Consider the following 16,581-nt stretch of genomic DNA (forward strand, 5'->3'; position numbering starts at 1 on the left):
ACCTGACCAGCAGCTGCGTGACTTTTAGACTGGATAATGCCTGACTCTGATGTCCGCCTAATGACTGGTTCTCTCTCTATTTTAAATAGAGACAGTTACCTCATCTGAAGGGGGGACCATATCAAGGCTCATTGGCCACACGGCAAACGGGGTGCAAAATCAATGCAAAGTCATAAGCTCATTCCCAATAGTCATTGTTCGTTTGGGGCCAAAGTTCATATTGAAGGCCAATGCCAATGGTTTTTATGGCCTTTTAAATTGTTAGTTAATTTACCTTTGATATTTCGCTTGTGCTTCCACAAAACTGCTACCCCAATCTGATAAGGAAAGGCAATTCGAAAAGAAAATGCATTAAAGGTAGGGTGGATAAGGCCATATAATGATAAGTGCACCATGTTCTTTGGTTTGAAATAATTTTCACAATTCTTGTTAATTTATTTATTTTAATGTACTTTGATTTTATCATGCCATTCGTTTAGGGGAATGTTTGAAAGAAAATTATTGTTTCGTCATAGATTTTCAAGTGTAAAAGGTTTCACTATTAATAGCTTTAAAAGCTTCAATTATACCCGGTAGTCGAAGACCAAATAGGGTATATTGTATTTGTGGGGAGAAAAATTTAACACACAGAAGGAAGCGTTTGCGACCCCACAAAGTATATACATATATTCTTGATCAGCATCAATAACCGAGTCGATTGAGCCATGTCTGTCTGTCCGTCCTTTTGAGCGCCTAGTACTCGGAAACCATAAGAGACAGGGCAACCAAGTTTTGCATCCAGACTTCTGTATGATCACACTGTTACAATTACACACACTCCACAATTTTGAAGATAAAAGAAAACTAAAAATGCCATTTCGTAGGGAATTCCCATATTTTTTTTTATTTTCTTACACATTCTGTCATTCCACCCTCAGCTTCGTGCTTCGTGCAGCGTGCGGCTCTAGGGAAGGGGGGCCAGCTAAAAGAGAGTGATGGCATGAGAGGTGATGTAGATATACGACATATGTAGAAAAAATGTACAAAAGTAAAATGTGAAATTTGAAAAACCACTAAGGTACAGATGTACTTCTGAGTACCGGGTATAAACTTGTGACGCGTAAGAAGCGTCTCACACGTCCCATCTCGTTATAATTATCGTTTAGTGGCGTTGATATCAGGCTGCGTTCTTTTTTGTTGTTGTGTGTTTTGCGTAGTCGAATTAATTTACCAATAACCACAGATTACACTTTCATTTATTGTTCATACGTGGTCGGTCTACTGGCGGCTGAGAGTTTATTAAAGCAAAGAGAGAGTGAGAGCGCTTTCCGCTGGATCTACAAACATTGCAATGCCAAACGGAAACATGTGCAAATGTATCCCCACATATTGAATGCTGTTTTTATACCCGGTACTCGAAGAGTAAATAGGGTATATTGTATGAAACGATTTCTACCCTACAAAGTATATATATTCTTGATCAGCATCAAAGCCAAGTCAATACAGATATGTCTATCTTTCGTTCCGTCTGTTTGTGTCTCCGTCTTGTTTGACGCCTGTTTCTCAGAGACTAAAAGAGCTACCCAAATTTTGTGTGAAGACTCATGTAATATCACACTGAATCAAGTTTGTTTTTTGCCACGCCCCCTCGACCCCCACAAAGACTGAAAATGTTCTACTTTCACAATTTTGAAAATAAGAGAAAGCTAAAAAAGTAGCGCCGTAAAAAATGACCAGTTCTGACGGGGTGGGTTTAGCCACTGCAAATTAATTTCTTCATTGTGGCCATAATAATGATCCAATCGGAACCCAATTTGGTGATCTGAAAGATATGGTCATTCCCTACGGAATGGCGTTTCGTTTAGTTTTCTTTTATCTTCAAAATTGTAGGTTTGGGAGGTTTTCGCACTTTTGCGGTGGCGGAAGGGGGCGGGGCTAATTTTTGAAATACACTGGTTTCAGTGTGAGCATACATCAGTCTGGATGCAAAATTTGGTAGCTCTAGCTCTTATAGCCTCTGAGAACTAGCCGAAAAACAAGACGGACAGACAGACATAGCTCAATCGACTCGGCTATTGATGCTGATCAAGAATATATATAATTTATGAGGTCGGAAAGTAAATAGGGTATATTGTATTTGTGGGGAATAACAGTTGTATGTAACCTTAACCTTTCCTTAACCTTCGATTTTAGATTTAAAACTTTTTAATTTCATATGTTTCACATTCTTTATAATTTTTTCTTTTTGTTTTTTGCAGATGCCTGGACTTGTGGTCTTCAGACGTCGCTGGTCTGTCGGCTCCGATGATCTCGTTGTGCCTGGAGCATTTCTCTTGACGATACATTTTATATGGTAAGCAGATATAGCCATATATCATATCTTAATATCAGATATATAATTCTCTATTTTTCTCTTTAATTCGTTCTTTTTATATCCAAAAATCCTTTCTTGTTAATGTGACAGTTTTGTGATTGTTAGCGTCTCGTTGGTTATATTTGATTATAATACACGAATTTTAAGCATACAACTATTGTTCTATCATCTAATAGGCTACTTGTTAATACTATTTTGTAAGTATTCAACAAAAATACCGCAGCTCCAATGAATATTATCTAAAACTGATTCTCATTTGCTTACTTTTTATACCCGGTTCTCGAAGAGTAAATAGGGTATATTGTATATGTGCGAATAACGGTTGTATGTAACGCACAGAAGGAAACGTTTCCGACCCCATAAAGTATATATATTCTTGATCAGCATCAATAGCCGAGTCGATTGAGCCATGTCTGTCTGTCCGTCTGTCTGTCTGTCCGTCTTGTTGAGCGCCTGGATCTCAGAGACTATAAAAGCTAGAGCCACCAAATTTATCATCCAAACTTCTGTATGCTCACACTGTTACAAGTGTAACAAAATGAGCCCAGCCCCCTTCCGCCCCCGCAAAAGGGCGGAAACCTCCCAAACCTACAATTTTGAAGATATAAGAAAACTAAACTAAACGCCATTCCGTAGGGAAGGACCATATCTATCAGATCACCAAATTGGGATCCGATTGGACCATTATTATAGCCAGAATGAAGAAATTAATTTGCAGTGGCTAAACCCACCCCGTCCCGCAGCTTATATTTGTTTTTTGCACATTCTCTCATTCACGCTCGCTTCGTGTAGTGTGCGGCCTCTGCCTCTGCCTCTGCCGCGTCTCTGCCTCTGCCATGACTCTGCAGTGTGTGGCTCTAGGGAAGGGCAGCGAGCTCAAGGAGCGTGTTGGCGTGTTGTTGATGTAGATGACAGATGAAGAAAAAATGTAAAATTAAATGTAAAAAAAACCGCTAAGGTACAGATGTAGTACTGAGAGCCGGGTATAAAAGTTAAGACGCGTAAGAAGCGTCTCACACGTCCCTTCTCGTTTTTTGTTTGTTTTTGATTACAGTTTCAATATGCGTAGAAATAGGCATCTGTGTGATCTCGATGCGTGGCAGCATTTTGGATGCCGAGGCGCGTAATTCCATCAATATATGGATATATCTCAAGAGTTGTAAGTAGCCAAGAAAGATAATGTAAATAAATCTTCATAATTGCACTTCGTTTCGTCTTTATAGTGGTGATATTATTTGATATTGCCTGGCTGACGATTGGTTCGGTTTGGTTAGGCCACTATTATGCCACCTCGCCAATTGATGATCCAAAAAAGGTTTATGTGGGTGAGTGTCTTGCTCTCTGCAGCATTTTTGCACAATTGAATTAATTTTGATTAATTTATGTCTCTCAAGCCATCATCATTTGCAATTGGGCTTTGGTCTTGATCACATTGATCACCATTTGGTGCACCTTTGATGCCGCCGGCCGTTCGTGGGTAAAGATGAAGAAGTACCAGCGTTCGATGCGCGAAACAGAGTCGCGTTTCAACTACAAGCGCAGCAACAGCATGAACCGTAACTGGCGACAAAGGTGAGTGGATTAAAATTGACCGAAACCACCTGGAACATCTTTCTTTTCCTCCATCAATCACACAGAAAAGTGATGCGCGCCTATCAGGATAGCTGGGATCATCGCTGTCGTTTGTTGTTCTGCTGCATGGGCTCAACGGAGCGTAATCGCAACTCGTTTACGGATATTGCCCGCCTGTTGAGCGACTTCTTTCGTGAACTGGATGTGGTGCCCTCGGATGTGGTGGCCGGACTGGTGCTGTTGCGAAAGTTTCAGCGTTTGGAGCGTGAGGCGATTGTGAGGCAGCGAAAGAACGGCACCTACGAGTTCCTGAGCGGTGTACCCATCACGGAGCGCACACAGTTCCTAGCACTCAACGATGCCAAAAACTATGACTTCTTCCAAACGGTCATACACTACATGTACTTCGCACAAGGCGCCTACGGCTGGCCCATGTACGTCATCATCAATCGCACTAAAATGTGGCATCTATTGCCCGAACTGAAGTGAGTTTTAAAGCGAATAAATCGTAGCGCAGTCCCAGGGTATTTTGATACCCCTTACATCATTTCGATCTGCTCTGTCAATGTCTAATAAGTGTTGCTCTTTTTGTGTAGATGCTTTGGCTGCTGTTGTGGCAGTGGCGATGACACGGATGTCATTCAGGACAATTGCTGCCTGTGCAACTATGCAGCACTGAAGAAAACCCTCCAGCTTGGCGACATTGACATTGTGTATGCCACCTATCACGTGGATGTGGGCGAGACGCCGTTCTTTGTGGCCATCGACTATACACAGCGTTCGATTGTGATCAGCATTAGGGGTACGCTGAGCATGAAGGATATACTCACCGATCTGAATGCCGAGGCGGAGGTGCTGCCCCTGCAGCCGCCCCGCGACGATTGGCTGGGGCACAAGGGCATGGTGCAGGCGGCCATTTACATACGAAACAAACTGCTAGAGGAGAATCTCATTGAGCGGGCATTGCAGCGCAACACGGAGCGGCAGACGCACACATTCGATCTGGTGTTGGTGGGTCATTCGCTGGGCGCTGGCACGGCTGCTATACTGGCCATACTCCTCAAGCCAGAGCATCCGACACTGCAGTGTTTTAGCTATTCACCGCCTGGTGGATTGCTCAGGTAGGCATTGGGGAATATGCTCTTTGCTTCAGGCTACTGTTGCTTTAATGTTGTTGTGTATCTTTCCAGTATGCCTGCCGTTGAGTACTCGAAATCGTTCATCACTTCAGTGGTGCTTGGGAAGGATGTGGTGCCGCGTATTGGCCTTAATCAAATGGAAGCCCTGCGCGCGGATCTCATCAATGCCATTCAGCGTAGTGTTGACCCCAAGGTAGGAGTAGTTACACTCCGCTCTTAACTCAATTTTATTCACTGTCTTTGCTTTTGGTTTTGCGTAGTGGAAAACCATTTCCTGTTCGGTTATTTGCTGTGGCTGCGGACCAGAGCCGACGTCTGTGGTCAACATGTCCGGCCAGGACACGCACATCAATCAGTACCAGGAGGTAATCCATCGAATTCCTCTCCAGCTGTCATATTTCAAGACATTCGAATTATCCAATTTGGTCGCTTTTTTCTTTTTTTACAGGAGCGTGGAACGGCGCGTTCGACCAGTGCCCATCCGACGGACAGCTCAATAGCTTTAACACTCCATCAGCCCTTATATCCGCCCGGTCGCATCATACATATTGTGCGACATCATCCCAAGCCCGACGAGTAAGTAGCTCACCCCATGTTTTTGTTGCCCCTGTAGCCTGTCTGTTGATAATGGCTCCTAAAATTGAGATGTGGACGCTGCTGCATCTGTTTCTTTCTTGATCCACCCGCCAACTCTGATCCCAGCCGAACTGAAGCGATCTTATCCCCTTGTTATGTTGATGTATTTTGTTTTCGTTTCGTTGTTTTACATTTTGTTTTGATTTGAGATCCGTTTCTGGAACCTCGCGACGAGCCCCACAATTTCGCTAATACGCTAATTGTGGTGTGATAATGGGCCACGGAAACGGCATCGGTCTTATCGCTGCATTTCAATGCCAGAGCAAGATCATCGCTCAAGCCGCGATCTCTGAGTCACCTCTCCCGCATGACATCAGAGACGTACTGAGATTCGCTGGCGCCTCGTAAATTATGTGAAAAGAAAGATTGCTGTTCGTTACTAGTAATTTTAGGAATAAAGAAACTCCATGGCAATTCACACGCTTGATGGACAGATTAACGCTATTCAACAGTATTGATTACAAGTTACAATAAATAGTTAAAGCTAGATATAAAATATTTGACAGGCTTCTGGAACCATCTGGAATAAGCTCTTTGTGGCGTTGTTTCAAGTGCTAGAGAGTCTCTCAGGATAAGTGTCACAGTCTACTTGTGTTCCATCCAACATAATGATTAAAGTCTGTTTTGTAGGCGTAATAAATAGGTATTTCCTCTGTGGAAAATTTGTGAAATTATAATGCTCCGAAAAAAAAGATGGTTTAAGCTGTACTTTAAGGCCTCTTTCAAGGGAGGAAACCAGCACATTTCTCCAATTAATTGCCATGGATAGGTGGGCAAAGAGTTTGATATAAACTAGTTGCTCAAAGCATCATATGGTTCAGCATTTGCTTTGTGTTTTATGTTCTTTGAACTTTATTACCTTTCGATTCACCCCAACGCCCGCCACAACAGCCCTGCCGAGCCAAAAAACAAAACAAAAGAAATAAAAAGGAAAAACTAGAAAATAATTTACGAATAAAAACTCCATATCTTTCAGGCAAAAATACGACAGTGGTTGGAGGTAGGCACACAATAACACTAGAAACACACATAGACACACATAGTACATAAATGCCACATGCATACAAAAAAACATCATAGATAAAAAATGCATCCTCCCCCCACAGCCCCATTACAACCCAACAGAACGAACAGAAATCGAAATATCCCTCTCGTTTTCTCTCTCTCTCTCTCTCTGTCTATCTCCTTATCTTTTTATGTATATGTCTCTTGCTCGTGCTCGCTCTCTTTCCACAACACGCACACACACACACACGACACGCCTACACACACCATACACACACCATTTTCGATGTTGAAGCTAGTGGGAGTCCCCCTGTTCCATCTTCAGAGATCTTTTAGTAGTCATCTTTGTGTTCTTCTCTAGTGCATGAATGAAACAAAAGTTTATCGATGCATGCATCGTCTTACTCCCTAGAAATTGTCTCTGTTCTAAGTGTCTCCCTCTCCAAGCTTAGCTTTGCCTGGAAATACTTTTGCTTCTACTTGTATCTACCCCCGAATACCTCAGTGCATGCCAACGAAACCTCCTAGCATCAAGCTCTAATTTATATCTCTCTCTATCCTAGAAAAGTAGACTGAGTTTAGTCATAGCCACACAATATTTTATCCAAATATAGCTTCCTATATATATTCCATATACAGATACTATAAACAAAAACTATTCCATATTAATGATTTGGTTGAAATATTTTACAGAAATGTGCTAAAGAGTCGAGAGCCCGTCTATCAGGCTATTTGGGCCGATTCCACGGATTTCGATGAGGTTCTCATCTCGCCGGTAATGCTGCAGGATCATATGCCCGACAAGGTTCTGGCTGCACTTAAGAAGGTAATTTCGGAGTTCGACGATGAGCGCACCTCCTCCGTGCACAGCTATTCAACAGCCAGTTGATTCGGATGGATAAATGCCAATCTCCACCCCCGTCTCGAGGAATGAATTACCAATACTACCACCTTCCACCCGTCGCCGTTTTGTCCCATAGCCTCTATATAGCCTCTAGTATATATAGTACAGAAGCACCGATCTAGTTAGTTAGTTCGACTATTGTGTTGTATTTATTTTTGTCTTAGTCTAGTGTTAAGGTCGAAAAGCGTTCGTTGCCAGCGTCGCCCATCACCGAACACCCAAGAAAAACCACTTGAAAAACCACTTGAAAAACACGCCAAACGAACACATTCATGCATACATACGTATATCATGACAAACACACACAAACATGTTTCTATATATTTAATGCCTATCTCTATACTTATATACATATGTTCAATTATTTTATAATGCTATCTAGTCTTAAGGCCGCTTATCGCTTATAATTTTTGTGAATTTTGTTCAACATTTGATTTATTTTATATTAATTTATTGAAATTTGTTTGTCGATAGTTAAGAACTTATTCTTTGTTGTTCCTTTTGATACTTCAAGTATGTACATATGTATTTGTGTCCAAGAAATAGAAGAGGAGGAGCCAGATCACTTAGCCAAAACCAAACAAAGAACCTTGAACCTTTACCCCTATCTTTTGTATTTATGTATCGATGGTTGAGAGAGTTAAGGCCAAGACATTGCCAAACGGAATTAATTCTAAGTTATACTACGTAAATGGTAGATTAATATATATATTTTTTTTTGCAAGCATTATTTTGTTCATTTATCTCGTAAGTTCAAGCAAATGTAATTAGCATTTTATTTTTTCGTTATCTCTGTCGATGTTTTTTTTTTGTTTGTTTATTGTTGTACTGCGCCGAATTTACACAATGTTTTATTTAATTGGGTAAGGAGTGCACTCGCCACTTCTGACTCGCTACTCGTTGAAGCTTAACAAAAGAACGTCCTAAACTAATGTTGATTGATTTAAATTATATTTTGTTTTCTTATCTGCTGAAAGAATACCAGAAACGAGCACAATAAATATTAATTGGTACTAGATTTATTTTTTTTATGATTTTTTATTGATTTATTGCTTCTGTAATTTAATTTGGTAAGTTCTCAATTCATAATTTTTTGCTTTAACCAGACTGTATACAACCCACACACACTCACAGACACATCTGCTGCATGGGAATGTTTGTAATTGTTGTAAAGCTTCTGAATGGTCAAACAAAAAGAAAAACTCCGCATATGTCTCTCCGGTATTTGCTGAGTTGAGTAAGAGGCCATTAACCATTAGATGATGTGTGCGGTAGCTAGTTTTCCATGTGAGAGAGTAGTGGATACAGGTTGTAGGTATGCCCTGACCGCCCTACCCTACCCTACCCTACTGCCCTACTGCCCTACGCCCCTACCCATAGCTGATCTGATCGTATCAGAGTAATAATTATATCATTAGTAAATCTACTTGTATCTGAGACGAACTGTTGCTGTATTCAACGATGAAATTAACTTAATTACATTTGCTTTTTCGTTTGCTTTTTTTGATCGACATCGATGTGCGTGTGTGTGATTTTTAACCGATAAACGATAACCGATAACAAACTACCATTTGATTGTATATGTGACCAAACCGAAATGAAATCGATGATGTGCACAGGTCGTGTCTTGTAGAGATCGTACCGTAAAGGCATATACAGCTCGTAAACGTAATGATAACACGACAATAACTACAGCTACAACAACAACAACAGTTACAACTACGACAACACAAAATACAGATACCAGGTACAACAGCCCGCCTTCTATGTATCTACTTCAAAAAAAAAAACAAACAAAAATTTATCATTAAAGAGACAAGCAACTTTTCCATTTTGCTCTCGCTAAAACTAAACAAAAAACCAACCACAAATTCTTAAAATATTCCCTAAAACCGAATTACAAGTCTCTCGCTATCTCTCTCTCTCTCTCTCTCTCCCTCTCTCTCTCTATATATATATATGTATATATATTATTATTATATATTATATACTATATATGTATGTTTCTATCCCGCTCTCAACCTAACCTACAAAAACGACAAAAACCTATGAATTATGTAAAGCTCTCTAAATATAAATTGTACTCGATGTGTCCTACCTACATATATGTATATGTACAAGAAAAATCCAATCTCGATATTGTGTCCTGCACCGATAAGCTCCTATCACCTCACCACTCACAAATTTACCATTGCCGATCCATTTAGCTACTGTACTTTCAACCCTAACCCCTTACCCACACACCACTTCAGACTCTTTTTTTTACTTTCACTTACCAATGCAAGTCTTGGCTTTCCAATCGAACATTTTTTGTAACTGTAGTTACTCGTTAAGCCACTGCATCTGCACCAGTCTCTCGCTCGCTCGCTCGCTCGCTCGCTCCCTCCACCTACTACTACAAAAAGACACTCATCTGTTACACTGTACAAGCATACACATACACGCATCCCCCACCCCCTATTCACGTTCGCATCTACTCGTTTGTTTTCTGCATACATATGTATATGTTCAACTACAAGCTGTATAAATCAGGATTGATAATCCGTTTTAGTAAGAAAAGAAACTTAGTCTTAAGATGAACCTTTATTTAATATCAAAACACTTATCTGTTAACTCTTGCTGTTCCTTCCCTGTTTCCCTCACGTGCACACACTCTCCTTTCTCGTTAGGTTGTAACAACGAGTGGGCCACGAAAACCACTACGCCAGACCTCGAACGCATTCTCAACCACATCCAATGAAGGCCATGACCAGGATCAGGAGGCGCCCAACTTGATTGGCCACGAGAACGAGAGCGAGACCGAAGTGAAGCCGGATCAGGGCCAGACCATCTCGCACCAGACACAGATGCAGACGCAGACACAGACACAGACACTGCAATGTAAGCGTCCATCGCAAAGTTCCTACACGAACCTGAGCAATTGCCTTCTGCTGACGCCGACAGCCCAGCATAAGCTCTGCCTGGAGACATCCTTTACCAATGGCTCGGCCAAGGAGCAGCTGCAGCTGCAGCAGCGAGTCATATCCTCCGCTCTGGGTGGCGGCAGCAAGGCCTCCTCGATAGCAGGCAGCATCTTTGGACGCAGCCAGATGAGCAACAACACGACAACACCGTACGACATATCAAGCGCCCTGGATGACAGCATCACCACGGTGGCCATGCGCCAGAGTCCATCGCTGATGAGTGAGACGACAACGGTGATTGTGAATGCCGAGAACGAGAGGGCAGTCCCACGCCTGAAGGCGGTGGCCTTCGACATGGCTCTGACACCGCCTCCCTCGCTGCACTTGCTGCTGGGTCGCCAGCATTCGGAGCGAAAGCCACGAACGCTGCCGTTGGCCGAGGTTCCGGCCCTCCGCAGGGCCTCCGATGCGGGCGTGGATCTGCTCCACGACGATTGGTATGGCCTGGCACCGTTGGCCAGTCCTGAGACACTCTCGGAAATATCCAGCGTCTCGTCCCGCACCAGTGTGCCCATCAGCCTGGCCAACAGCATCGAGCGGTATTTGCAGCACATGGGTGCCAGCGCCATCAGCGCTCCAAAGGTGCCGCTCGAGGACATTTTCGAGTCGCAGATGCACACGCCCAAGGTGATGCGGCGTGCGCCCAAATTCAGCGAGAACCTAGCCGGCTGTGCCGAGGATACCCGCAATCTGGACCAGTACAAGCGCATGGGCCGTGTCTTTGTCACATTCCCACGCATCTTTCCCGAGCAGCCGCACAGCCTGGACTCCAGTGATGACAGCTTCGAGTCCGCCTCTGCCCACAGCCTGCACCGTCTGCAGCTGCCACAGTCCGCGACTGTCAAGTACGGTGCCAGCTCCAAGTCCGCCGACCAGCTGGATGGCGATCAGGAACCGTCGCGTCAGGCCCCGGAGGCCAAGAAGCTCACATTTAGTGACAGCGACATCCTGGCCGAAGAGCACTGCTTGCGCCTGTGTCCGCACTGTCCGTGTGGCCGCGACTCGCAGCGCGGATGCTGCACCCGGTCCGAGCACAGTCAGTGCTCCGATGTGGGCACAAGCAGAGCACTCGGACTAGGCTCCACTGACACGAGCTTCTACAGCGCCAACTCTTCTCTAGAGCAGTTTGTTACGCCAGGCAGGCATCACCAGCAGCAGCAGCAGCAGCAGCAGCAGCAGCAGCAGCAGCTGAACGGCGTACTCCATCTGGATGAGATTCTCATGCGTCCCGGCGTGCTCGAGTCTCACTTTCCCGTCATCGGCGGCAGTGGTGGCGGCAGTGCTGGCTGCATAGAGACGCCGGTAATTGTGGCACCCGCTTCACCCTCCCCGCTTAGCAATGGCAAGCGGCCGGATGTGGTCGGCGGCAGAGTACGCAAGCGTCTGTCTTCGGAGGAGTTTGTTTTCACGCGCAGCGAGGATCTACCCACTCTAGTACAAATCGGTGATAGAAGCAACCATAGCTCACCGTCGGGACGCAAACGCAAGGGCTGCGTGTATCCGGCCGGCACTAGCATACGGATCGATGCCCTCGGCGCTGCTGCGTCCTCATCCCCCACGTCCATTAGTAAATTTTCCCGCACTCGCGTGGCCATTGGCGCCGGAGCAGGTGGCGTCGCCAAGAAAGCTGCCACAAATAACGAAAGTAATGTTTAATAGTTGTAAGAAAGCAGTACCTTACCTAGCAGAGGGCAGCCGATGCAGAGAAATAGCCAATAAAACCAATGAATATTCATATTCCATTGCAATTGCTTTACGAACGAACAACAAACAAATGCGACTTAACAAATACAAAAACAGAACAAAAGCAACCTAACAATTTTTGCATACAAAATACCTAAGGAAATTTAGCGTTAACACTGGCGTTTAATAGTGAATAAGTGCAATATATATACATACATACATACATACATACATACATACATACACACATACATACATATAAATATATACATATATATTTTTTTGTGCAGCCAACTGGCAAGATTGTGAAAAACAAAAACACACTAAGCGATGACAAATTTTAATATAACGTTTTAAAAAAATTTTAAAAAAGACTTCAATTTCAATTCAGTATCGAAACAGTATTCAGAGTATGTACCAGATCGGAGCCGATAAAAAGAATTGACTTTTCAGTTGCCACACTGCTCCTTTCCAATGCTGCAGCGCTAATACCGCGCTTGGTGATGAAGAAAAAATGTTAAATTACTGAGGGCCGGGTATACAAGTTGTGACGCGTAAGAAGCGTCTCACACGTCCCTTCCCGTTTTATTTTTCTTTTATCTTAAAAATTGTGGCTGTGGGAGATTGAGCTCCTCCACTGCGGCGAGGTGCTTGGCCACCACCACTACGGCGACGTCGTCTGCAAACCCCACCATGCTGTTGTTGGCTGGCATCGGTAGTCTCAGGACTCCATCGTACATGGCGTTCCAGCCCTGAGGGACTCCGGCTGAGACATGGCATGCCCTGGAACCCAGACTGGTCTCGTACGTCGGCACCCTGTCGCTGAAGTAGCTACGTGCTGTCCTCTGTAGGTGTCCAGGGATGTTAAAAAGCTTAAGGGCCTCTAGCGTACGGCTCCAATCGATTGCAATCGTCCGAGTTGAAGGCGTTCCTTATGTCGAGTGTCACCACGAGACAGTAGGATTTGGACCCTCCTCTCCATGTGGAACTAGCGCAGGCTTCCTCTGCCGTTTTTACCGCCTTGGAGATGGCGTCCAGCGTCTACTTCCCCTTCCTGAACCCGTATTGCTCCGGGGAGAGGCCGCCTGCTGCTTCGATGGCTGCACTCAGCCTCGTGGCGATCACCTTCTCGAAAACCTGCCCTGTCGTGTCCAGGAGGCAGATGGGCCTGTAGGAGGACGCCTCGCCCGGCGGCTTCCCCGGCTTGGACAGCAAAAAGAGCCGCTGCCTCTTCCATCTCGATGGTCTGTTGAACAGACCCGTGACCTCGCCTGGGATCAGCGCTAGTGCCAGCTTCGACGCTCGGCTAGGAATCGCGTCCGGCCCCGGTGCCTTCTTGGGGTTCAGGTCTCTGCCTGTCTGCAGCACCTCTTCCTCCGTGACCTCGCAGATGTCGTCCAGGAGTGGGTCCGCGCTTGTGGGTATTACATTCGGCCTTCCTGACAATCGTCATCCGTCCCGGATGACAGCAGCTCCTCGTTCTCTTCGACGAACTTCCACAGCTTGAGACTGTCACAGCTAGTTGCTGTCACGTTTGGTCCTTCGACGTCCAGGGCTGCTTTCCTTACGCCATATCGGCCATTACGTTTAACCTTAACGATCTCATACGGGCCAAGATATGAACTCGCAAGCTTTCGACCTGCAACGAATTGTGTTCGCTTAGCTGCGACGAGGTCGCCTACTCTGTAGCCGTGCTCGACGCGTCGCTTCTTGTCAAAGATGGCCTTGTAGTTCCTCTGCGCTCGCTGTATACCCAGCCTGGCTTCATTTCTTAGCAACTCCTGATGCAGCAATTCGATTAGTCGGTCCTCTGCTTTGGTGTTCATCTTTGTGCCGAACATGATCTCGAATGGCGATGCTTTCGTCGACATGCGGATATGGGAGTTAATCGCTTTCTGCACAGCAGGTACGTATTCAAACCATTTTGACGGATCCTCTGCTGACAGCTTCGCAATGATCGAAAGAATCGAACGGTTAACTCTCTCAACTTGAATGCGACGCCTCTGTCTTGGGAATCCAAACACGTTGGACCACTCGTTCAGCTTTTTGAATCCAGATTGCTGATGGCAACTTTCCATTCAATGCAAGCCCCTCAGGGCCAGACAGACATCCATCCTCCAGGCAGAAAGCAAGATACATACATACAAATTACATATCTTTGGTTGGGATGGTCACATGGACAGAGATCCATAAAAAATCAACAGTGTGTAATCGATACATCGCCTCAAAAAAATGGCCCCAAAGGGCCACCCATAAATGTTGATCATTCTTTGTGCCAGAGTGCCTTGTTCCTTGTCCATTCTTCGCGCTTTTTGTGTTATCATAATGCATATTCACCTTTCATTTTTTTATGTTCCCGACTTCCCTCGCACACTTTCTTACACTTCGTTCAAACAGTGCCATTCAACTCTGGTAGAACGTGAACACGTCGCTACAGACTCCAGTCCGCTTGCCCTGTCCAATGAGTGGCTTTTGCTGCCCAACCTCCGCCAAGACTTCGTTTCTTGTGCCCCTCATTCAACACAAACTGTCCCCAGTTGCGTAGTAATTTGCGTTTCATTCATAAATTGCTGCCCTCCTCTTGGGAAACAACGACTCAACAAAATGGGGAATTATCCGCGTCGGCGCAGTGTCATCTGTTACCAGTGACCAGGTGTTCACAGCGTTTTAGCTTTTCCAAGCCTCCTCTGTTCCCCATTATTAACTGTGCCCAGTTTGCGCTGTGTACAGTTACATTTTGTTCTAAATCCCAACTTGTTCCCAGCTATTTACAGCGCCAGGTCCCCGCTGTTCCCAGCTATGAGCTGTTCCCAGTTCATAATGTCCCCAGTTATCAGCTCTTCCCAGCCAGCAGCTATTCCCATTCTCAACTGTTTTCAGCCAGCAGCACTTCCCAGTCGCTACTGTTACCAGTCTCCGCCTATGCACAGCTCAATGGTACCGGCCAAATGCTGCGAGTGAACCAGATAGGGGAAATACTGGTGTTAGCTAACGAATGCTAAGAGAGTTTCAATTTTCTCTTAAACTCGCACTGGGAACAAATCCTTCCGACGGACGGACTCCTCAGCCGCCTCGTACGGTTTGTCAAGCAAAACAAACAAAATCCTACATATGTACATATGTATGCACAAATATGTTTGCATGATCATTTAACACGACATTTAACACAATTTGTGACATATGTACATATGTAGTGTTCCACGTGTGAAGCATCTTAAATGTTCTGCAATTTTAGACGAACTGTTTCCAAATTGCCAAGATAAAGGCTCCGATTTGATGTTCCCCATTGACAATTTGTGTTGTGCTTATACATTATGAGGGAACCATTCCAAGGTAGTGTTATCTACCTTGGAAAGTTATCTAATAGCCCGCTAATGACACTCTTTGAAGCCTTAAATGCTTCGAGAAATCATGGAAATGGCATTCCCATGGTCAAATCAAAGCCCGTCTAACGTGTCGAACTGTGATAAGTTACTCCACGAAGTAGTTAAAGTTAAAGCCAAACATTTCCCAGAGGGTACACTGCATTGCTTTCAATCATCCAAAACATATTGTATACAGCTTTATTCAGCAGCCAAAAAATAGTTTGACATTCGCCGCACATCCGCCGCTTCAGCCCAATCTGGGCATCGACTGCAGCTCCTCCATTGCTTCTCTGGCATCGTGACAGGACGATGACTGGACTCTGGACTCTGATTCGATGCTACTTATCTACTCATTGTATGTGCACGCTTCGCTGCCTGTTGAGGCACTAAGCTGTCAATGTCGCGTTCGCGTTTATGGAGACACGGCCCTGGGAAGAGGCAGAAGAAAGATGGAAGGACAGAGAAAGAGTGTGCCACACACTTGGTTTGTGTGGCCGCATTAGAGGCACGTTTGAAGCCAATTGCCACATAAAATGAAGAAAATCACTAGAAAACAACTGACAGTAAAAATGAGAGGGAAAAGGGAAAGGCACGCAACTCTTCGAATAGGAATGATTTGGTCAACAAAACTCGGAAAAACGGTCCAAACAAACGAGTGTTTCAATTTTTAAATTATTTTATTAATTTGCCATTGCACGTCGGGTCAGAAGATGATCAAACATTCATACATATTTAAATACGGAAATGATTTTACAAAACAATTATTTCTATCCATGACCTATGATAGATAGCATCTATCCACATTTCCGTGTCATCGAATTGCCTGCTGACAAAGCTGTTCAAAGCTTCTCTGTTGGTATGCACACATACTGTTGATCTGCTGCGAATCTCGCTCTTCTGCTTCTGTTCTGCTTGTTCTTTTACACCCGGTACTCGAAGAGTAAATTTGTGGGGAAAAAGA

The 16,581-nt window shown here is 44.5% G+C and overlaps 1 protein-coding gene across 8 annotated transcripts in view; it reads left to right on the forward strand.

Annotated features, from left to right (window-relative positions):
- Positions 1-12,475, forward strand: part of LOC117903214 (sn1-specific diacylglycerol lipase alpha) — a 30,597-nt gene extending 18,122 nt beyond the window's left edge. For 4 of the 8 annotated variants that reach the window (XM_034815101.1, XM_034815099.1, XM_034815100.1 and 1 more), the window contains 13 exons: positions 2,238-2,332; positions 2,444-2,550; positions 3,408-3,512; positions 3,577-3,678; positions 3,748-3,925; positions 3,991-4,410; positions 4,522-5,046; positions 5,116-5,257; positions 5,325-5,429; positions 5,513-5,640; positions 6,677-6,700; positions 7,399-7,531; positions 10,279-12,474. In XM_034815101.1, the coding sequence (XP_034670992.1) occupies positions 2,238-2,332; positions 2,444-2,550; positions 3,408-3,512; positions 3,577-3,678; positions 3,748-3,925; positions 3,991-4,410; positions 4,522-5,046; positions 5,116-5,257; positions 5,325-5,429; positions 5,513-5,640; positions 6,677-6,700; positions 7,399-7,531; positions 10,279-12,228 (4,014 nt within the window). In that variant the 3' untranslated portion in view covers positions 12,229-12,474. Of the gene's footprint in view, positions 1-2,231; positions 2,333-2,443; positions 2,551-3,407; positions 3,513-3,576; positions 3,679-3,747; positions 3,926-3,990; positions 4,411-4,521; positions 5,047-5,115; positions 5,258-5,324; positions 5,430-5,512; positions 5,641-6,676; positions 6,701-7,398; positions 7,532-9,228; positions 9,357-10,278 lie in introns of those variants that run through there. The other 4 variants (XM_034815105.1, XM_034815106.1, XM_034815104.1 and 1 more) reach the window with 4 other exon arrangements.
- Positions 12,476-16,581: the final 4,106 nt, after the last annotated feature.

This window comes from Drosophila subobscura, chromosome A, assembly GCF_008121235.1.
Source record: "Drosophila subobscura isolate 14011-0131.10 chromosome A, UCBerk_Dsub_1.0, whole genome shotgun sequence".
Lineage (NCBI taxonomy): Eukaryota > Metazoa > Arthropoda > Insecta > Diptera > Drosophilidae > Drosophila > Drosophila subobscura.